Source organism: Artemia franciscana, chromosome 7, assembly GCF_032884065.1.
Source record: "Artemia franciscana chromosome 7, ASM3288406v1, whole genome shotgun sequence".
Lineage (NCBI taxonomy): Eukaryota > Metazoa > Arthropoda > Branchiopoda > Anostraca > Artemiidae > Artemia > Artemia franciscana.
The window spans coordinates 32747070-32770794 of NC_088869.1; the positions used below are offsets into that span (position 1 = coordinate 32747070).

The 23725-nt window shown below is 34.0% G+C and overlaps 1 protein-coding gene across 2 annotated transcripts in view; it reads right to left on the reverse strand.

Annotated features, from left to right (window-relative positions):
• Positions 1 to 780: 780 nt before the first annotated feature.
• LOC136029171 (uncharacterized) overlaps positions 781 to 23725 on the reverse strand; it is a 36948-nt gene continuing 14003 nt past the window's right edge. Inside the window, exons 2-3 of one of the 2 annotated variants that reach the window (XM_065707283.1) lie at positions 10354 to 10422; positions 781 to 1164 (exon numbers count right to left, since the gene is read on the reverse strand). In XM_065707283.1, coding sequence (XP_065563355.1) covers positions 851 to 1164; positions 10354 to 10422 — 383 coding nt within the window. In that variant the 3' untranslated portion in view covers positions 781 to 850. The remainder of the gene's footprint in view (positions 1165 to 10353; positions 10423 to 23725) is intronic. The other variant, XM_065707284.1, reaches the window with a different exon arrangement.

The window sequence follows — 23725 nt, forward strand, 5'->3', positions numbered from 1 at the left end:
CAATTTTGCATAGATGAAACCTCAGCGGTTCCCCTAGTTACCTTGAGTGTTTTAATATTTTTTTATCTTGTTATGTTTTTCCTTTTTGTAAATATATTTGATCTGGAAGATTTCTGCTCAAGGAAAACTGAGATTTTGGTTACAACCCTCAGCATAGTAATGAAGATTACTTCCACCGACGTATTGTATACTTAAATAAGAAAGTTTCTCGCTGAGGAATGCAAGCCTGTAGTCTGATTGAATTTTCCACTTTCAGTTTAATCACTTAACCTCGCTGATTGTATTCTTCGTTGTTATAATTAATCTTAGAGGTCAGTATGGCTGAGTTCCACATTCGGTTACAGTACATTTACAAGCAATGGACGGGTGCTGAAAATGCGTTTTTACTTAGAATATTCGATCGATGTGCTGCCAAAACCCGCGTTTTTCTTACGCGACACGAAGTGAATCGGGGGGACCCAGATGGAGTTCATGCCCACCCCAAGATTTGGCCCAAATAGCGCCTCTGGTGGGTCCCCTTGAGACTGGAGCCCCCTCTTCTTTTCCAGTTTACCTACTGAATCCTAGTTCACAAGTTTTTACGTTTTAAACTCTCATTTCCCAGTTTAATTATTCAATAATGAACGATTTTATATTCTGATGTTTTTGTTTCAGTAGTTTTCACCAATTTTTTTTAAGGATTATTGCTAGTCATGTTTTTATTGATTGACTCCGAAATAAACTCAGAAAATTATTTAATGTTTTCGTGTCATCACGCTAATTATGGTCTAATTAACATAGTTATTTTTATATTTTAATTCTCAAATAATACATTTAGTAATTATAAGATTATGGTCATATTAACACATACTTATATTTTCAAACTCTCCAAAGTCCAGCTTGTTGTCCCACTGCCTACCTTCCTTGGAACTTGTTGTACATTGGAACTATGAGCAACGACTTTGGCTTCATACTGCTCCTTGAAAAAAGACATCAAATGTAAAGCTGTCATGCCTTTAACCTGCCAGACGCATTGATTATCAATATCAGCTTTCATGATTTGAATCTGACCCGGATGGAGTAGCGAAAGCATAGCCTGTAGATCCTTGGACTGTTTTGCATTTATCCCATCTATATAGCATTTTTCTCCACTAAATTCAGTCTCAGTAACACGAATAAACATGCCTATAACAAAAATAATTTAAAGTGGCAAGTCTTAACAAGATTATTGGCCAAATGGCTGGGTTATAAAACGTTTTCTGGAAAGTTAATTTCAAAACTAATATTTTGCAGTCTGGTGTGCCTGTAAAATCTAAAATGAAAGGGGACTTAATCCTCTCATTTTTTTCAGAGATACTCAGAATAAGCAACTACAGTTTTAAGGAAGCTGAATCCACTAATAGTATAAAGGTAAGAAAGTTGTAGTGTTTAAATGTATACAGTAAATAAAAATGTCCCATGAGTCTCAGTTTGGGATATTAGTATTTTTCCTTTTTTGTCCTTTCTCATTATCTCCACTCGTTATTGAGACGCAATACTTTCCTATCAACACTACAAAACTAAAAAATTAGGTCTTGAATATTCCACTAAAACACGGCTTAGAAGGGGCTTTTACTGAAGACGACTTGTAGGTGTCAGGTAGGGGCTCCTTATGATCTAGACATAGAGTAGTATTTGGCTTGATTTCCTCTTTTCACACAGTTCGTGGTAGCATAATGTAGTAAAGAACGAACCGGCTCAATAGTAACCGAAACTATAAAAATGGAATTTTAATATCAGTAGTTACATCGGAAGAATATCTAATTTTTATGCTGATTTTAAATATACGAAATTAATCAATTTTAGTCTTACTCATCAAAAGTTACGAGCCTGAGAAAATTTGCCTTATTATGAAAAATAGGGGGAAACACCCCCTAAAAGTCATAAGATCTTAACAAAAATTCCTCCATCAGATTCAGTGTATAAGAGAACTATGCTGTCGAAGTTTCAAGATCCTATCTACAACAATGTGATTTTTTATTATTTTTTTTTTTTGCCAGAAGACAGATGATGTGTGATTTATTTTTTTCCAGGGGTGATCGCATCAACCCAATAGTCCTAGAATGTCACAAGGGGGCTCATTCCAATGAAAACTTAAAGTTCTAGTGCCCTTTTTAAGTGACTAAAGAAATTGGAGGGCACCTCCCACGCTCATTTTTTTCCCGACTTCATTTGATCAAAATTTTGAGATAGCCATTTTGTTCAGCATAGTCAAACAACTTAATAACAATGTCTTTAGGGACAACTTAATGCCCAGAGTCCCTGGGGGGGGGGGGTTGCAAGTCAAAAACTTTGACCATTGAATACATATAGTAATGGTTATTGGGAAGTGTACAGACGTTTTCAGGGTACTTTTTCCCGTTTGGGATGGGATGTGTCAGAGGGGAGTTAAGTGGGAGTATCTTTACATGGAGGAATTTATCATGAAGGAAAATAATTTTCATGAAAGGGGGCGCAAGATTTTCCAGAACTATTTAAGAAAAACAATGAAAAAATAAAAACAATAAATAAATTAAAAAGTTTTTCAACTGGAAGTAAGGAGCAGAATTAAAACTTCAAACGAACAGAAATTATTACGTATATATGGGCGTTTGTCTCCTCCTCAATACCTTGCTCTTTACCCTAAAGTATATTTAGTAATTGCAACTATCTATTCTACGGCCTTTGCGATTCAGGGGTCATTCTTAAAGAATTGGGATAAAATTCAAGCTTTAGTGTAAAGAGCGAGGTATTGACGAGGGGGCAGATCCCCTCATATACGTAATAAAAATATACAAATATAGAAGTTCGCACCGTAAGTTATTTCATAAGTTACGTATATTTATTACAAATAAAAACCTTCGCAAAAGAAGTTCTAGTTGCATTTTGAAGTAACCAAACATTGGAGGACAACTAGGTCTCCTCCCCCACCCCTTTTTATATCAAAATGGTCCAATTAGAACTATGAGAAAGCCAATTAGCCAAAAAAAAATTATATGCCAATTTCGTTTTAGTTATTCATGTGCTGTGAGCCAAAATCCAAACATACATTAATTCAAAAACGTTCAGAAATTAAATTAAAAAAACAAATATTTTCAACTGAAAGTAAGGAGCGACATTAAAACTTACAACGAACAGAAATTAGTCCATGTATGAAAGGGGCTGTCCCCTCTTTAACGTCCCTCTCTTTAGTTAAAGTTTTTTTTATTGTTTTAAAAGTAGAACTGTGACAAAGAGTCAAACTTTAGTGCAACGAGCGGGACGATGAGGAGTGGTCAGCCCCTTTCATATATGAAATAACTTCTTTTCGTTTTAAGTTTTAATTTTGCTCCTTACTATCAGTTGAAAAAATTGTTTTTTTTTATTTATATTAGAATAAAAACTGTTTACAAACTGTGAGCAACAATGTTTACTCTACACTTTTGAATCATTAATTACCTTAACTCTAAAATTGTCGTGCCGAAATCCTAGTCCCTAGGTAATTCTGATTGAAATATTTATTGAACAAAATGTATCTTCAATGTTTTGAATTTTTAGTTTAATAAAAAAATTAATTAGAGTTTAGGAAACGAAAATCAGTATATGTATTTAAACATACTTTTTCAGTAAAGTGTAAATTATGTTCCTGTCTTTGGAATAAATGGGGGGTGTCAACCCTTATCATGTTAATTTCTGCTTGTTTTGAGTTTGACTCAGTTATTTACTGTAAGTTCTGTTCGTTTTGAGTTTCATTTATTTATCGTTGGTGCTTTGTGATATTTTTGCGCTTGGAAGATTATTTAACTTTATTTTTGCTCATTTTTATTTTAATGGAGTTCTTTGCTTTACTCTGAAAAACTTCATAGGACAAGTTTTCTTAATTTATTTCGGTTCGTTTGTTATTGACATAAACTTTTTCATGGAAAAACAAAAAATGTTTCAAAGGCTTGCTATTTGTATATTGAAGAAAATTTTTCAACAATTTAAAAAATAAAAATACACCTTTTTGAAATTCTAGATATGTGTGCTATTCTTTAATCTAGTTTTACATAATCTTAAGCTGACTAGAAAAATTAAATCTTTATTATTCCCAATAAATTGCATGTATGCTCTTAGACAACAAAACTTGCAATCTTTTAGTTTTGTTATATTGTAAGAGCAGGAGTAGTAAAAGTAGTAACCCTGAAAGTTTCAGCTTATTCGTTCTTCATCCTCAGTCGTTTATTTATTCGTTCTTTATCCTCAGTCGTTCTTGCGATATTGTTTAGGGGTCTTATTGGAAACCAGCATACACACAGTGCCTTTTTATTTGTTTTTCAAGGAGAATTTAGCTTTAAAGCATAATGAACGAATTGTGTAATTGTGATGGGTTGACAAACCGAAAATCCTTAGAGATATTGATACTAGACCATTAAACTATGCTGAATAAAATGGCTAGTTTAAAATTTTGATTGGTTTTGTTTAAAAAAATTAATAAAGTTAGAAAGAGGGCTGCCTGCCTTTCAATCACTGTTGACTCCCAAGAACTTTTAATTTACTATCAGATTAATTTTTTAGAAGTTTCGATGTTATTGCTATCTATAATATCACTTTGGCGCCCATGATATTGCTTATATGCTCTTTTGAAAACCTTCATGCAAATAGTTTTATTCGTTTAACTGAAACTCACCCTAGATTTTCCTTAAGAGTTTCACCTAAATACCCTTAGCGTCATTACTTACAGCTATCGTAGTAGTAGCCTTAATATTACATACACAGTTCCTTCTGGTTAATTCAAAATCCCCTACAATTTACCCAAAACATCCATCTTAATATGTAATCCGTTCTTGAGATATATCTCTGTCTCCCTGCTGACAAACTAAATGCTCATAGATAGTTTTGATTTAGTTACACAACTGCAAATATTCCTTAAAAGCTTCTCCTTAATGCCCTTAGCTTGCGTAGTAGCATTAGTTGTAGAAACAAAAGTATCATTAATGGCGTCATGCTCATAGTACCTTTGTTTTTCTTCAACATACCCCTTAACACATGCTAAAAGTTTCAGCTTAAAAAAAAAACCACTCCCAAAGCATTTCTGATAGACCTTCTTCATGAATCATATGTGAATAAAGTGTTTTGGTTTAGTTCAATACTTTTTCAATTTTCCCAAAATTTTTTTCGCCTTAATAGCTTTTCCCCGGTAGTAGCAGTATTAGTAGCAGTAGCAATAGAATTAATAGTAGTAGCCTTAGCTTTAGTAGCAGTAGTAGCATCAGCAACAGTAATAGTAATAGAAGTAGTAATAGTAGTAGCAGCAGAATTAATAGTAGCAGCAGTAGCAATAGTCCTTATACTAGTAGTAGAGGTAGTATGAACAGAAACAGTAGTATTAGGATGTAAATAATGTCTTTTAGATATTTCAACCTTCCCCACAACAGGCCCTATAAGTTTCAGCATCACAAACCAAACCATTCCTAAGATATTGCTCATACGTCCTTTTGACAACTTGCATACAGACGGCCTTTTGTGATTCAGTTCACCTTCTTCTCTCAATATTCCCTGAAAATGTCACATTCACACTCTTAAGCAGGGTTGTAACACTAGTAGTAATGGTACTAGTGTTACCATTACCATATTTCCTTTTGGTCAGTTGAACATCCCTATCATCACGTCCTGGAAGTTTCAACTTAAGACTATTAGCCGTTGCTTTGACATTCCCAATATACTTTTCTGATAACCGATTTATTAAATTCAAATACTTCCTGAAATTATCCTCTTAATACTCTGAGCCATACTAGTAGTTGCAATAGAATTAGTAGTTAGATTAGTCGTAGTATTAAAAGTACCACTGGTAGTAGTATAAGTTGTAGCACGCAGAGTAGTAGCACCAGTAGTTACACAAGTATTAATAGCAGTAGTAGCTTGTACACGTTGCCTTTTGGTCAGTTCTACATCCCTTTCAGGATAACTCAGAGGTTTCATCTTAAAACGGTAAGCCGTTTCAAAAATATTGCTAATCCACCCTTTCACCCCCCCCCCTTTATCTTAATACTTTTAGCCTTACAAGTAGTTGCGATTGACTTAGTGGTAGTCTGATTGGTTTTGTAGCAGTAGTAGAAGTAGTGGTGAAAATGGAAGTAGAAGCAGTATTAGTAGTGGGATGCATATATTACCTTTTGGTCCATTGATCTTCCTCTTTAAGGCTTTCTCTGAAACTTCCAATTTAATACCCAAATCCACTCTTGAGATACGCCCTTTTAAAAATGTGCAAGGAAATAGCATGTTTTGATTCAATTCAATTTTCACGTTAATATTTTGTCAGCTCTTCACCTTCATACACTTAGCTTTAATAGTACAATTATCATAGTAGTAGTGGTTGGAGAAGGAACAGTATTAGTAGTAATAGTGTTGTATTACTCGTAGTAGTAACAGTAGTAATAGAAGTATGGACATCAGTAGTAGGATGTTAATGTTGCCTTTTGGTCAGTTGAAAATTCCCCTCATGATACCTGGGAAGTTTCATCTTGAACAGATTGCAAATTCAAAAATCAAACTAATACACCATTTTGAAAATCTGTTTGCACATAGTATTTTTTGATTTAGTTCAAGTTTTGCCTCAACATTTCCTCAGATATTCATTTCAATATCCTTAGCCTACATAGTACACGCTACAGGAGTAGCAGTTTTAATATAGTTGGGGTAGTAGTAGTAGCAGTAGTAGTTGTAGTAGTAATAGTAGTAGCAAGCAAATAACGCCTTCTTGGTCAATTGATTATCTCCCTTGTTATTTCCTAACAGTTCCAATTAATATACTCAGTCATTCCTGATTTGCACCCACTTGAAAACCCGTAAGAACATAGCGTGTTCTGATTTAGTTCAACACTCCCGGCAGCATTCACTGAAAGGCTCAACTGAATGCCCTTAGTCTTTTGAAAAGTAAAGGTCAAATATGCCCTCCTTTCTCAATAGCCTATTCTATGTGAATAATGGACAAATTGCCTAGCTTACAGTCATTGACCTGATAACTCTGGAGGGGGGAGGTTTGACATCCCCAAAAATATAATTACTGGAACTTTTAACTGTGCTGAACAATGTAGCGGTCAAAATGTTTAAATTTGGATAAGTTTTGGGAAACGATGAGTGTTAGGGGTGGGGTTGTTACCTCCAATCACCTCTCATTCTTAAACTGGGCACTATAACTTTTAATTTCAATAAAAACATTAAATGTATTTGGGGCATAACTCACAACCGCTGCTCCCGGGGGGCTTTGTCAGCTTTGGGGACAATGTTATACTATTTTGAACAAAATGGCCAACTCGAACTTCGATTGAATACACTTGTGGTAAAGAAGGTGTAGGGTGGAGGGGGGGGTTAGTTACCCTCCAATCACTTTTAACCTTTAAAAAGGGAAATAAAACTTTCAATTTCCAATTAAATGAGTCCCTCCAAAGTTAATACAGCCTCTCCTTTCAGTATAGCCTTATATGCTCCCGGGGGATAGCTTACCTTGCCTTCGAGCTCTGGAGGGTTGTATTAACTCCAGAGGCATTTTTAAATGACATTTGGACTATTTTGAGATGCATTTGGGGTAACTAGGGTGTGGGGGAGTCTAGTTTTCCTCTGAGGATATATGACTCTCAAAAAGGGAACTTGAACTTGAGTTTCTACTTAAATCAGCCTCCTCCAAAGTTTATACGACCACTCCTTCTATAAAAACCTTATATTCCCCCGGGGCATAACCTACAACCCTTACCGCTGGGCTCAACCCTGGAGGCATTGTTATGTGATCTTTGGACTATTCAAAACAAAATGGTTATCTTAAATTTTGATCAGATGAGGAAACAATAGCGGTAGGAGGGGGCTAGTAACCCTCCAAACACTTTTGACTCTTAAAAAGGCAATAGAGCTTCCAGCTTCCAATCGAATTATCCCCCTTTGAAGTATCTACGATATTAACAATGGGCCACTAGTATAGCTTATAGCCCTTGCCTAGAGGACTTGGTGGGGGGGGGGGTTGATATTCCCAAAGACATAATAACTGAGAAATTTCTACTATGCTGAAAAAACGATTGTCACAAAATTTTGATAAGATGTGATTGGAGAAATGATCGGCATATGGAGGGAGACAGGTTCCCTTCCAATAACTTTTTACTCATAAAAAATACACAAGAAAATTCAATTTCCTATAGAATGAGCTCCTTACAAAGTTCTTGCGATGATTCTTTCTGTATTAATGTCTGGAAAAATAAATAATACATTGAGTCCACATCTTTCTTGCAGGAAGGCAGTGCTGTTCCACTACGATATAAGCAGAAAAAAGGATAACAAAAGTGGAAAAAAGATAATATAAGTGAAAAAAGGGATAGTGGAAATAGAAATAAAGAATTTTTTTTTATTAACGCAAAAAGATCATGTGTAGAGGAAGAAATGAACCTGAGGTCTTAATCAGGGCATGGGATTATGTTGAGCCCGCCTTCGTCCCCACTCTCTAGAATACGGGGTCCAAACGTGAATCTAAGAGGGACCAAAATTCTTGTTAATGGACGATAGAGTCAAAGATAGCAGTAATGTCAGCTGTTCCGACAAACAGGGGAAAATTGGCCAATGATGTAGTTGTTATTTGTCTCCATATTAGCCGGTGCGGGTTTCAAAAGCCCAAACCATTCCCAAATTCATATTGTTTGGCTTTCATCTTACTATGAAAGAAAATAGTTGCATCATAACCTTCTGAGATACTTTACTGATATCTGAAGTAACTGATTCGATGCACAGTTGGAACAGGAAGGTCAAAATACTCATCTAGATGCTTTTTGTCGGGCTGCAAGTGTCTCAGTATAATCCATCTGAATCATGAAGACTTGTAGTTGGGCATTAAATCAAAATGCCATTTTGAAATGGTGACTGATGTGTGGATTAGTTTTGCGTTGTCTAGCTGTTGAGATTTCAATGTAAAGTCCAGACTCATTGACAGGTGGCACAAGCACGTACTTATAAAGGTTTAAGCAATTTTTATTGAAAATGGGACTTTGAACATTTGGATCAGCCCTAATTCAATTAAAATTGCCTCAACTAGATGTTTGGGTCAATTTTAAATGGGGCAATTTCTCCTTTTGTTGTACTGACAAATTCTAGACAGTATGCGAAATTTTTTTTTTTTTGCACGTCGAAAGCAAGAAAAACTGCTCCAGTGGAACGGTATCTTGACTTAAGCTAGAATTATGTCAAGGGTATCCTTGTACATATACAAATCTGTTCTGAGCTATTCACTTTATTATACCATCAATGTCTGATTGTCACTTGTGGATCAACAATAGTACAGATAAGCCAATTCCACCTTGATCGCTGCAATTGTAGTCGAAATCTACAACGGCATTAATTCTAGTCAGTAGCAGAAAGTTCACAAAAAAGTGATAAATATCACACTTGTTCTCCAGAGTATAAGATATTAAGCGTTAGACTTGAGGCGTTTTTAGAAAAAAAAAAAAAAAAAAAAAAAACGGCAGCAAAATATCAGCTGTCCCAAATTTTTTTTCTTTCAATAAAATTCAATTGAAGAACATATAAAAACAAGTATTACAAAACCTCAATTCTGTAGGAGGTCTTGACACGGGATTCCGCTGTAAATATAGTTAACACCTTCCGTTCACCCTAGATGTAGCTCCAGGAAGTTTAGTGGTGTTTTCCATTTTAGTACTGAAAACACTGCCCAACTCTAATAATTTTCAGAAGTCGTAATTCAAAGCACTAGCAAAATGGTTTTACGTAAACAATGTATTTTACTTTTGATTCCTGAGCCATTACGCTAAAATTAACTTCCCAGTGGAAAAAGTTGCCTATTTCATGTACTTACGTAATTCCTTCATGTTCAAAATTCTTCACTTTTTCCTTCATGTTCAAAAGGAATAAATTGCAAATTTGTTGTATAAAGAGAAGTGTGACTGATGGCTTGTACACATACCTTGTAAAATACGCACTGAATTTACCTATACCTTGTATGTATATTAAGTAATATTTAAGTAAATTTAAGTAAAATGTATATTTAAGCAAATATTTTTCAAAAGCATTTTGAAAAAAATAGCATATTTGAACCGTTTTTTTTACTATCCTAAACTATCATTTTATTTAAAACCGACTGACAAAGCAGTGTAATGAGTTTCCTTTCTTGTTCTGAAAAACTGTGATTTTTCAACATATGAGGTGTACACGCATAGACAGTGATATGAACTTCTTGAGTATTATCATCAAACGTACCAGTATCTTCTTTTTATTAAACGAACAGTTTAGTAGTATCTTCGTTTTATTAAACGAATATTTTAGTAAGTGTAAAGAAAATTGGTAATGTCTAGTAACAGCGTGGTGATTCAATAAACGATACGCAAAACTTTAACGTAAACATACCATTTCCAGTTCTCGAAAGATCATTTCGCAGTCCAGTCTCAATCGGTTCTTGCTCCGCATTTTTCACGGCTAAAAAAAAAAAAAAAAAGAAAAAAAAAAAAAACTCATCTCAAAGCTCATACAGATTAAATGGTGCTATAAAAATACATACGCATATATACCAACATAAAAAAAAATGCAATTAAATATTTAGAACTATTTGAATTTTCTCAAACAGAAAAGCTGATGTGCAGTCTATTTTAACAGATTAGAATTATTCAAAATTATTGGGATCCTTATGCCAAAGTGATTAGCTTTTATAAGGCTTTGCAAGAAGTATCATTGAACACGCAAACAATAAAAAACTTAAAAATAATATTAACAAAAGAGTATCAACAAATACATATCAATCTTTATTTAATTGAAAACAAAAACTTCAGATAGAACTTTGTAATACTATGGCTTCAGAAGCTATATATAGCTTTAGATAAATAGAAATATTTATTCATCTACGCCAAACAAACAATACAAAATATCAAAACCATATTCGACATAGTATACTCCCTTTCCTGCAAGGTTCTAGGACTAGTAACACAAAACCATGGCATTATACTTAGTTTATATAATTTAATGGTAGATTTTAAATAGTTTTTAAGTGTGCGGATCCCCAGCTTGGCACTGATTTAAAAACAATGACCCGATCCTTTAGAGAAGGTAACAATGTTGATTTACTTACTGAGGCTGACAAGAGACCAAACTTTTACTTATCCCCTTTTAATTCTCCAAGTTTTATTGTTTTTGACACTTTTTAAAACATCTTTGAAAATTTGGAAACTTCAATCTTTACTGAATACCAGTAATTTATTTGTTTTTTTTTTATTAGCTTGTTTTTTGCGTTTACCAACTCAAAAGTGTTTAGCTTAATGTTTTCTCTTTCACACCTGAAGCTTAAATACACACAAGTATGTTTCATTATGCAGATTACTTGAAGATTTTATGCAGATTTTACATGAAGCTTCACAAAATATTACACAAGCTTTGATAAGTGTTGAAGCCTTGGCCCTAATTACCAGACAAATCCTCCGCTTCTCATATAATATAATATAATATAATATAATATAATATAATATAATATAATATAATATAATATAATATATATATATATATATATATATATATATATATATATATATATATATATATATATATATATATATATATATATATATATATATATATATATATCATGAAAAGAGAAATCACCAATGCAACAGCACAACAGCACAAACACATAAAAAAAAAGACAGAAGGATAAAAAGAAGACTGTTTTCCTAAATTAGTGATTTATATAGACCAGCACTTGAATGAGGCCTTAACCCTACTCATCCATGCAATCACATAGGTCAAACAGCATAGCCAAACACAATCAACCATAGAGAATAATCCATGGACAGGCAGTCATGTCGTCAATAAGTAAAAGTCGTCATTTACCAAACAATAGAAAAAATAATAAAGACAAATAATTCAGAGGCAACAACCCAACACAAGGGCTCATCAGGAGAATACACTGGCCTATAGGGTTTGGCCACTTTAAATTCTCTATCCAACCAAGTGTTGTGGCTACCACAGAATATCCATGGCATCCCCGTGTCAGGTATCACCCCCAAAATACATGCCTATGAAAAAAAACAGCAAATGTAAAACAACCAAGTAACACCAAAACAAGCTTATCCTGTTAATATATCCCTCTTTTTAGCAACAATAGGTAAACTAAATATGATAAAATTTACCAAATCACAAATATTAACACATTGCAAAAAAAAAATGAACTAAACAATTATAGAATTCATCTTTACCATGTGGCTATTTTTTAAAAAAATCCGCTCTATTAGAAACACAATTCAAAATAAATAGCGCTGCATCATCTTTTGTCGAACCTCCGAAATTAGTTGAAAATTTCCTTAAGTATTTCCAGATAATTCTTTTGATATTTATTTAAAAGTTCGTTATAATGAAAACTAAATTTTTTAAATTGCCAAGTTAATTTATTTGCAGAAAAACCTCTTGATATCAATTTTTGGCTTAAGATTTTACATCTATTTTTAAAATAAATATAATTACTACAAATCCTTGCATAACGAAGTAACTGTGAGAAAAACGCAGAGTATGTGATATTTGAGTTTATATTACTTTCAGGGAATGGGAAACTAATCACTTCAAAATCAAAATCATCTGTTTTATTATACATTTTAAAACTTAATTTATTATTATCACAAATATTAACATTTAAATCTAAGAAATGATCTTCATGACCAGCACCATGACTAGGTTCAAGAGTAAGCTCTGATGGATATATATTTTTAGAAATATCAATGAAATCCTTACAATTTAAGACCAAAATATCATCTAAATATCTTTTATTATTTGACAAAACATATTTTAGATTATTTGGATTATTCTTATCCATCATATATTTATATTCTATTTGACTAAAAAACAAGTCAGCTATAAATGGGCTGGCATTCCCCCCCGTGGGAATTCCCACGATTTGCTTGTACAAATCACCACCAAATCTTATATAAGTATTGTATAAAACAAATTCATATAACTCAAAAATCATATCCAAGCTGTAAAATCTCAAGTTAACTGTGGTATTAAAGCAATTTGTCCATATAGCTTTTTTATTATAAGTGTCTATTTTTAAGAACCTTTTACTAGATAAGAGGAAAGATTTCTTGATAACAGTTTTTATCAAGTTATCTAACTTGATAAGTTATCTAACACTACATTAAGTGATAAATTAGTATACATTGTCGCAAAATCGAAAGACTCAATTCTTTTAGCTGAAACCATTGTTAAAAACTCTATCACCTGCAGTGAATTATTAACACTCCAATATGGATTGAAATTCGAAAACTTTTTAATACCAGAACAATAGGTTTTAAGTTTATTTACAATTTCTTTTAAAATTAAAGAGAGGTCAGTAGCAGCAATGCGGGTTGGACAATTAGCTGCTCCAGCAATAAACCGTGGTTTAGGGGGATTCTTATGAAATTTTATAATACATATATATATATATATATATATAGTTGAGCATTGTGGAGTGACATGCATGAGAGATAAATTTTCAAGTAATCAACCTGTAATCAACCCGCGTGTTGACTATATATATATATATATATATATATATATATATATATATATATATATATATATATATATATATATATATATATATATATATATATATATATATATATATATATATATATATATATATATATATACAAATAATGACGAAGACCACACTGCCTTTCCATAATAAAACAACAAAAGAGAGAAAAATGAGGACTTTTTTCCCAAGACAGTGAACCAACAAAACCTATTTGAATAATTCGGCCCTATATCTAAGGGCCATCTTCAGCAAAGAAAAAAAAACAATAAAACACTTACAATAAAAGTTCTCAGTTACAAATCAGTTAAAAATTGGAAAACAATTACCATCTAATCGAAGAGTCAGCAATAGGTCTAGACATTGATGTTCTCATGCATTTGGTTAAATTATGTAACAAATATTCCATGCACTTCCAGTTTCGAGATTCGTATTACAAACAGGTAAGAGGCCTTCCCATGGGAGCACCTCTATCAGGCCTACTCGCAAATATTTTCGTCGATAATCTTGAAAATTGGGCCCTAGATTCGTATTTTCTTAATCATGTGTTTTGGGGACGTTTCATGGACGACGTAATTTCAGTTTGGAATTATGGCGAAAGTGAACTTAAAGGTTTTCTAGAACAGTTAAATACTTACGATACAAACCTGCAATTCACTCTAGAGACCGAAAGAGATGGAAAAATACCTTTTTTAGGTGTATTGATAATACGCAGTGCGAATAAATTTGATTTTACGGTTTACAGAAAACCTACGCATAATAATAGATACCTTCACTTCAAATCTAACCATCCTCCACAGGTTAAAAGAGGTGTGGTAATATCTCTTGTGGATAGAGTACTTAATATCTGTTCAGAGCCGTATGTTAAAAAAGAATTACATTTTATTACAGACATACTTTTTGGCAACGGGTACCCAATTTCTCTCATAAATACTGTTATTGCTCAAAGATTAAAGATGCATTCTTCTGAAGCCTTGAATCCCACACCAGTAAATGATTCGAATAAACCCACAAGCACGATTTACCTACCTTATATTCCGAAAATTACTTCAAAGCTGAAAAAAGTTTGTTTAAAGAACAATTTACGTGTTGTATTCACAAGCAATTTCAGTATAATGAACCTTGTCAATTCTAGTAAGGATAAAACCCCAATTACTCGTCTACGAGGGGTGTATCAAATACCATGTAGTTGTGGAAATTATTACATTGGTCGAACCCGCCAAAATTTAGGAACAAGATTACAGCAACACAAAGAAAGTATTGAAAAAGCATTAAAATCTAAAAATAACTCCATACCTTTCGATTCAGCTTTAAGTAAACATTTTTTTGAAAATCCAAAGCATTATGTTCTATTTGACGAAACAATTCTAATTAGCAATGACCTAAGAATCAAACAAACTGTCCGCGAGGCAATCGAAATCAAACGAAACTTAAATAATAATACATCCCTAAATAGAGACTTGGGTGAATACACACTCAACCCTATGTACACAAAATTAATTATAGAAAATAATATAATTCAAAATAAAACAAAAATAGGAGCGAACAAAAACAAGCCCAACCCCAAAAGAACTATCAGATTAGCTGCAGAGAAGGCAAATATCGCAATAAGAAATCATTCCAATTTTTAATAAATACAGTTAGGGAAATCAATGAACCTTTTTATCTTGTAAAATGTTAGCTTTTATCAGACAGTCTTGGCTGAACTTTTCGTTAAGAAGTAATGATGCCAAGGCTATTTTAAAAAGAATGGATTTTTAACTGAGAACTTTTATTGTAAGTGTTTTATTGTTTTTGTTTTTTCTTTGCTGAAGATTGCCCTTAGATATAGGGCCAAAATATTTAAATAGGTTTTGTTAGTTCACTGTCTTGGGAAAAAAGTCCTCATTTTTCTCTCTTTTGTTGTTGTATATATATATATATATATATATATATATATATATATATATATATATATATATATATATATATATATATATATATATATATATGTATATATATATATATATATATATATATATATATATATATATATATATATATATATATATATATATATATATATATATATATATATATATATATATATATCAATTCAATGTTATTTTTGCACAAAATTCGTTTAAGCCTCTCCCCCAAAATAGGTACATTAGGCAAAGAGATGAACTTTAGACACATTTAATTCTGAAGACTGGGAAACTCCAATAACCCTATTGTTATGTTTAAGGAATGTATTTTTTTTTATTATTAATGAATTTAATCGGGTAACTACTGAAAAATAAAATATCCCTCAAATACAACAATTCAGAATCTAAAAAGTGCTGGGAATAGATTCCGAAACCTCTATCCATAAGTGATATCAAAACCCCTCATTTCAATAAATAGGGAGCCACGAATGAAAATTCAAATACCTATCACTATGCGTAGGGTGTCTATATATTGAGAACACTAAATGGAAATTCCTTTTCATTAATATGATATCGTGAGCAGGTAGTTTATCATTTTTATCAAACTCCAACATAAGTTTTATATTTTCACAAAAACTATCTGAATGTTTATGGAAAAGGTCTAAGGAATCTAAACCGTGTTTCCAAATACAAACCATGTCGTCCATGAGTCTGCCCCAGAAACAAAAAGAGAGCCTAAAATTGTCTATAGCGATGGCTTCAATAGAGTCCATGAAAAGGTTTGCTAACACAGGAGAGGGAGAGGCCCCCGTAGTCAACTTCCCCGTACTTGTTTGTAAACTTCACCTCTAAAAGCCAAATAAAGAAAATATTGGAAGGATATCGTGTTTCAAAGCTCTTATTTCAGATCCCGACTAAATACGGCGACATTTGGGGGAGTAGGGGGAAACCTAAAATCTTGGAAAACGCTTAGAGTGGAGGGATCGGGATAAAACTTGGTGGGGAAAATAAAAACAATTCCTGAATACGTGAGTGACATAACCGAAACGGATCTGCTCCCTTTGGGGGAGTTGAGGAGAGGGTTAATTCTGAAAAATTAGAAAAAACGAGGTATTTATAAGTTACGAAGGAGTGATCAGATCTTAATGAAATTTCATATTTAGAAGGATCTCGTAACTCAGATCTTTTGTTTTAAATCCCGACCGGATCGAGTTTCGTTGGGGGGAGTTGGGGGGGGGGGGGTCGGAAATCTTGGAAATGGCTTATAATGGAGAGATCAGGATGAAACTTGGTGGGAAAAATAATCATAGGTCTAAGATACGTTACTGACATAACTAGACCAGATCCGCTCTCTTTGGGGAGTTAGGGTGGGGGGGGGGGGGTAATTCGGAAAAATTAGAAAAATGAGGTATTTGTAACTTACGAACGGAAGATCAAATCTTAATAAAATTTGATATTTACAAGGACCTTGTGCTTCAGAACTCATATTTTAAATCCAAACGAGATTGGGGGGAGTTGGAGGGGGAAACCGGAATTCTTGGAAAACGTGAATGTTGAGGTATCTTTATCTTACGAATGGGTGATCGGATCTTAATGAAGCATGGTATATAGAAAAATATTATGTCTCAGATGCTCCATTTTCAATTCGAATCAGATCCGGGGACCTAAAGGTCTGAAGAGGGGAAACAGAAATCTTAGAAACCGGAAATCTTGGAAAACGCTTAGAGTGGAGAGATTGGGCTGAAACTTGATGGGAAGAATAAGCACAAGTTATAGATACGAGATTGACATAATTGGCACGGATCCATTCTCTTTGGGGAGCTAGGGGGTATTAATTTGTATAAATTAGAAAAATTAAGATATTTTTAACTTAAGAACAGGTGACCGAATCTTAATGAAATTTGATATTTAGAAGGAACTCATGTCTCAGAGCTTTTATTTCAAATACCAACCAGATCTAGTTGACATTTGGGGGAGTTGGAGAGGGGAACCAGAAATCCTGGAAAACGCTTAGAGTAGAGAGATCGAGATGAAACTTGGTGGCTAGAATAAGCAAATGTGGTAGATACGTGATTGATCCAACTGGACTAGATCCGCTCTCTTTGGGAGAGTTAGGGGTTGATATTCAGTGCTTTGGCGAGTTTGGTGCTTCTGGACATGCTAGGACGATGAAAATTGGTAGGCATGTCAGGGAGCTGCACCAATTGACTTCATAAAGTCATTTTACTCGATTCGACCATGTGGGAGGCTGAAAGGAGAGGAAAAAAAAGAAGATATTTTTAAGTTACGAGTGGGTGATTGGATCTTAATGAATTTTGATTTTTAGAAGGGCCTCGTGACTCAGAACTCTTATTTTAAATTCGGACCGGCATTAAGCCTCTGATTTTCCTTTTAAATGAATCTATTGATTCTTAAAATTTTGCAACACCTCAACCCATATGAGCTCTTGGCTCTTCTGGCCTCATCACAAGTGCCATATGAGCTCTTAGCTCTTTTGTAAGGGCAAATTTTGTTTATGATTCAATGTATTCGTTTTGATAGTGGTTGTCAAATGTCTTCTATCTGCATATCTCTCTTGTGCTACATTTTAGTGCATCGTAACCTCAAACTTGTTCTATGCTATTTACTTTTGCTGTTCGGATTCATCCAAAATCATGGATTCCAATGCATATACCCACTGAAATATCTAAAATTGGCTTAATTATTGTTTTACACTTTATTTTTAAGTAATAAGGTTGCAAATCGGAAATTTCAGTTTAATTAAGTAATTTCTAAACACTTCAATATACGATACTTGCAGTTATGTGCTTTAAATGTGTTGTTTTTTCAAGCTAAATGTAGTTAAGAAAATATCTAGGCTGACAACATTTATATCTGTAGAAGTCATCATACTGGGTGGCTAAATGTTCCTCCGTTTATGTAATTTATGAATATTTTTTAATCAAAGTTTGGACTTCAATATTTTGATTGACTCGTGTCAAGACTAGACTTTGACAACCTTACTTTTTCTGTGTCTAAACATTTTTAGCTTAATTCACAAGAAATTTGTCAATATTTAGTCTAGAGCTCGTTTGATTTTATCTTCAGGTTGTTTGTTCTAACTGCTGTCGGAATGAAACTTTGGTCAATAAAAGTGAGAAGGATTTTCTAATCCTGCTTTGGTTTTTTCCCCTTCCCAGTTTGACAGATGGGAAAAGTTTTTAGGGAAGTTATTTACTTTTAGCTCTTCCTCACCGACGAGGAGCTCCTCCTTTACTAAGCTCCTCCTTTACTAAGCTCCTCCTCTTCCCCAGTACTGCTGGCAGTCACCAGCAACCGAATCCAAGCTTACCGAATACTTCGGATATTTCAGCCTATAAGAAGAATAACCTAAACAACTCTACTAAAAATACCTGCGAGTTCAAAACTATTTTTGTTTTGATATTCTTAGCGTGTCAACTATTTACTTGAACAATACATTAAAACACTTTAATTAAGAGAGTAAGAGAATTTTGCCTTTTCAGAATTTGACACTACTCTACAGTTGCACGGTGCTGGAAAAGATCAAGTTGTGAACGTCTCATCTAATCCCATGTATTTATTTAGCAAGTCGGAGATTTAATTCTCCTCAACGAAAAAGTAAGCATACGGCTAATAAAACTGATTTTGGCAGGCGACAAGACTTGTCTACTAGAATTTGATGAAAATTTTCTTAACTGATTTCAGTTTCAATTTATTTATTTATAAAGTTATTGGTTATTTATTTTCAGTCTCTTCAAACTTGATATATTAGAGAACAACTTTATAATAACCAAATACAGCAAAAATTAATAACCTGATTTTTAATCCCCCTCTGACCTCGCACAGGGTTAAAATAGGGTACTTTTGACTGAAATGAATTCCGATGTTATTTCGGTTTTCCTCTGAGTAGAACTAACAGAAAACGATCTTTCTATCCAGAAAACTTAATAAGAATTGAAATTCTAGATTCCCTGTTTTATTTGGGATATTTCAAGAGATTTTGATATGTTATTAAGAGACATTTTTAAAACAATTTGATGCCAAAAACAATGCCTAAACCGCCAAAAACTAAGTCTTTTTGAGGGGTGGCAGATTTAACTTATGTTTCCTTAATGTTCCACTCAAGAATGGGTGGTGGACATTATTGCCGGCAATACGATATTTTTCTGAGAACATGGCCACACCATTGATTTTTCTTTGGCTTCAAGTAAGTTTCCTAAAGCAATGATCAATTTCCTTGACCAACTGTTATCAAAAGTTTATTATTTGCTTTTACATAGCCAATCATTTCAACTTGAAACAAGAGCTAAGAGCTCATATGGCACTTGTGACGAGGCGAGAAGAGCTAAGAGCCAAGAGATCATATGGTATGAACTCTAACAAAATTCTATGCATCAATAGATTGATTTAAAAAGGAAAATAAGAGGCTTAATGCCGGTCAGGATTTAAAATAAGAGCTCTGAGTCATGATGTCCTTCTAAACATCAAAATTCATTAAGATCTGATCACCCACTCGTAAGTTATAAATACCTAATTTTTTCTAATTTTTCCTCTCCCTTTAGCCCCCCAAATGGTCGAATCTGGGAAAATGACTTTATCAAGTCAAATTGTGCAGCTCCCTGACACGCCTATCAATTTTAATCGTCCTAGCACGTCCAGAAGCACCAAACTCGCCAAATCACTGAACCTCTCCCCCCAACTCCCCCAAGGAGAGCGAATCCAGTACGATTCTTTCAATCACGTATCAAGGACATTTGTTTATTCTATCCACCAAGCTTCATCCCCATTCCTACACTCCAAGTGTTTTTCCAAGATTTCCCCCTCCAACTCCCCTCAATGTCAAACAATCTGGTCGGGATTTGAAATAAGAGCTCTGAGACATGAATTATTTCTAAAAATCAAATTTCATTAAGATCCGATCATCTATTCGTAAGATAAAAATACCCCAATTTTCACGTTTTCCAAGAATTCCGGTTTCCCCCTCCAACTCCCCCCAATGTCACAGGATCTGGTCGGAATTTAAAATAAGAACTTCAAAGCACAAGATCCTTCTAAATGTCAAATTTCATTAAGATCTGGTCACCCTTTCGTAAGTTACAAATACCTCAATTTTCAAAATTACCCCCCCTCCAATTCCACCAAAGAGAGCAGATCCGGTCCGGTTAAGTCAGTCACGTATCTTAGACAGGTTTTTATTCTTCCCATCCAGTTTCATCCTGATCTCACCGCTTTAAGTATTTTCTAAGATTTCCGGCCCCCCCCCCCTACTGCCCCCCCCTCCAATTACGCTTGATCCGATTGAGATTTAAAATAAGAGATCTGAGTTACGAGGTCCTTCTAAATATGAAGTTTCATGAAGATCCGATCACTCCTTCGTAAGTTAAAAATACGTCATTTTTACTTATTTTTCAGAATTAACACCCCCCCCCCCCCCCAATAGATCGGATCTGTTCCAGTTATGTAAATAAAGTATGTAAGACTTCTGCTTATTTTCCCCACCAAGTTTATTCCCGATCCCTCCAATCGAAGCGTTTTCCATGATTTTAGGTTCCCCCACCCGAAACTTCCCCCAACATCACCAGATCCAGTCAGGATTTAAAATAAGAGCTTTGAGACACGATATCCGTCTAAATTTAAATTTCATTGAGATCCGATAACCCGTTCGTAAGTTAAAAATACCTCATTTTTTCTAATTTTTCAGAATTAACCCCTCCCCCAACTACCCCAAAGAGAGCGGATCCGTTCCGGTTATATCAATCATGTATCTAGGACTCGTGATTATTTTTTCCACCAAGTTTCATCCCGATCCCTCCACTCTAAGTGTTTTTCAAGTTTTAGGTTTCCCCCTCCCAACTCCCCCCCCCCCCAATGTCACCAGATCTGGTCGGGTTTAGAATAAGAGCTCTGAGCCACGATATCCTTCTAAATATCAAATTTCATTGAGATCCGATCACCTGTTCGTAAGTTAAAAATACCTCATTTTTCTAATTTTTCAGAAATACCCCCCCCCCCCCCCAACTATCCCAAAGAGAGCGGTTCCGTTCCGTTTATGTCAATCATGTATCTAGCACTTGTGTTTATTTTTCCCACCAAGTTTCATCCCGATCCCTCCACTCTAAGTGTTTTCCAAGTTTTAGGTTTCCCCCTCCCAACCCCCCCCCCCCCCCAATGTCACCAGATCCGGTCGGGATTTAAAATAAGAGCTCTAGGACACGATATCCTTCTAAATATCAAATTTCATTGAGATCCGATCACCCGTTCGTAAGTTAAAAATACCTCATTTTTTTAATTTTTCAGAATAACCCCCCCCCCAACTACCCCAAAGAGAGCTGGTCCGTTCCAATTACGTCAATCATGTATCTGGGACTTTTGCTTGTTTTTCCCATCAAGTTTCATCCCGATCCCTCCATTCTAAGTGTTTTCCAATATTTTAGGTTCCCCCCCTCCAACTCCCCCCAATGTCATCAGATCCTGTCGGGATTGAAATAAGAGCTCTGAAAGACAATATCATTCCAAACATCAAATTTTATAAAGATCCCATCACCCATTCATAAGTTAAAAATACTTCATTTTTTCTATCTTTTTCGAATTAACCGCCCCCCCCCTAGATGGTCAAATTGGGAAAACGACTATTTCTAATTTAAACTGGTCCCGTCCCTGATACGCTCGCCAAATTTCATCGTCCTAGCTTACCTGGAAGTGCCTAAAGTAGAAAAAACTGGGACCAACAGACAGACAGACCGACAGACAGACCGACAGAATTGGCGATTGCTATATGTCACTTGGTTAATACCAAGTGCCATAAAAAGCGAATTACCAATAATAATCATCATTGAAACTGAAGAACTTCACAATGTATAATACAGTTTCATTGATGAATCTTCTTGATCCACGGCGAAACATTGTAAAGACAGCATGTTATTTCAGAAACAAGGGAATAGTCAAATGTCCACAGCACATTTGAAGAAATGGCATGCCTCTAAGATTTTATACAGCAAAGAATAAATAGCAAATCTTGGGACGCCTTTTTTACAAGAGACGGAGATTTAAAGTTTCGGAGAAGACAGTTCAGAAAGTAATAAGGGTTTTATTGTGTAAGGGTTTACTAGGAAAAATTAACATTTTTCCTCAATTCATTTTCTCGTTTAATAACTTCTTCATTAATCAATTCACCTGATTTGTGCATGGCAAACAATACTAAATAGAATGAATAAACAGTTTTATACTCAGCCTTTCTTTCTGTGATTCTTAGATATTTTTCAAGCATTTCAATCAGAACTGTTCCAAGTCATAAAGAAGCAAGGGGTAACATGAAAAAGTAGATAACCTGATACACTAAATATAAATTTGGATACTAAGAAAGCATTAATAACACTTCCATAATATTCAAAACTTCTAAAATAAACAAACAATCCCTTTTCTAATTCTTCTTCCATTTATATTTGAAAATAAACTTAGAAAAAATTCTTTGGATCCATTCCCGTATATTTCCTTTTTATATATTCATTTATTTTTACTTTTTGAAGAGATAAATGAATTGTGTATTCAATAAAATCAGTCTATAAAATAAAAACCAAAGTTTTTTACTGTTTTAGAAAGAAGAGTTGAGAGAAAGAGTCAAACTTTAGCGTAAAGAGCGGGGTGTTGATAAGGAAGCAGCCCCTTTCATATACGAAGCAATTTCTGTTCGTTTTAAGTTTTAATGTTGCTCCTTACTTTCAGTTAAAAAAAAACTTTTTTTTTATTTAATTTAAGAAAAAGGAACTCTCAAAAGTTATTCAATAGAAAACGTCCTTCAATAAATAGATCAAATAAGGTTGAATAGATAATTGGCTAGTATAGTGAAAAGTAGAGAATTACATAAAATATAGTTCAAGAACATCACTTAGAGCAAGCTGGATTTCGTGACTATGCTGATACGTTGGGTACTCCAATCGTTGAAGCAGATGATAAAAACACAAATAGGATTACAAATAAATTAATGTATTACATAAATTTAGGAAGACCACTACAACGATTCGATTAATCTTTAAGCCACGCATTCAGTTTACAGGCAAGCAATCAAGCTCACTCAAATGAAGCTATTTCACCCCTGAATAAGCCAACTTTCATTGCTTATGTCGATTATGGGATAGATAATGAACTTCGTAGAGAAATCAATACTGACTTTGATCCTAAGGAACCCTATTCTGAAAGGCCTAGTTTTTATTTAGGAAATTATCAATATTTAAGAGGCAATAGAAGAATCAGGAACATTTAATCAAAGAACCGGAAGAAATATCAAAGGTGTAAGATCTAGTGAATTAAAAAAAAA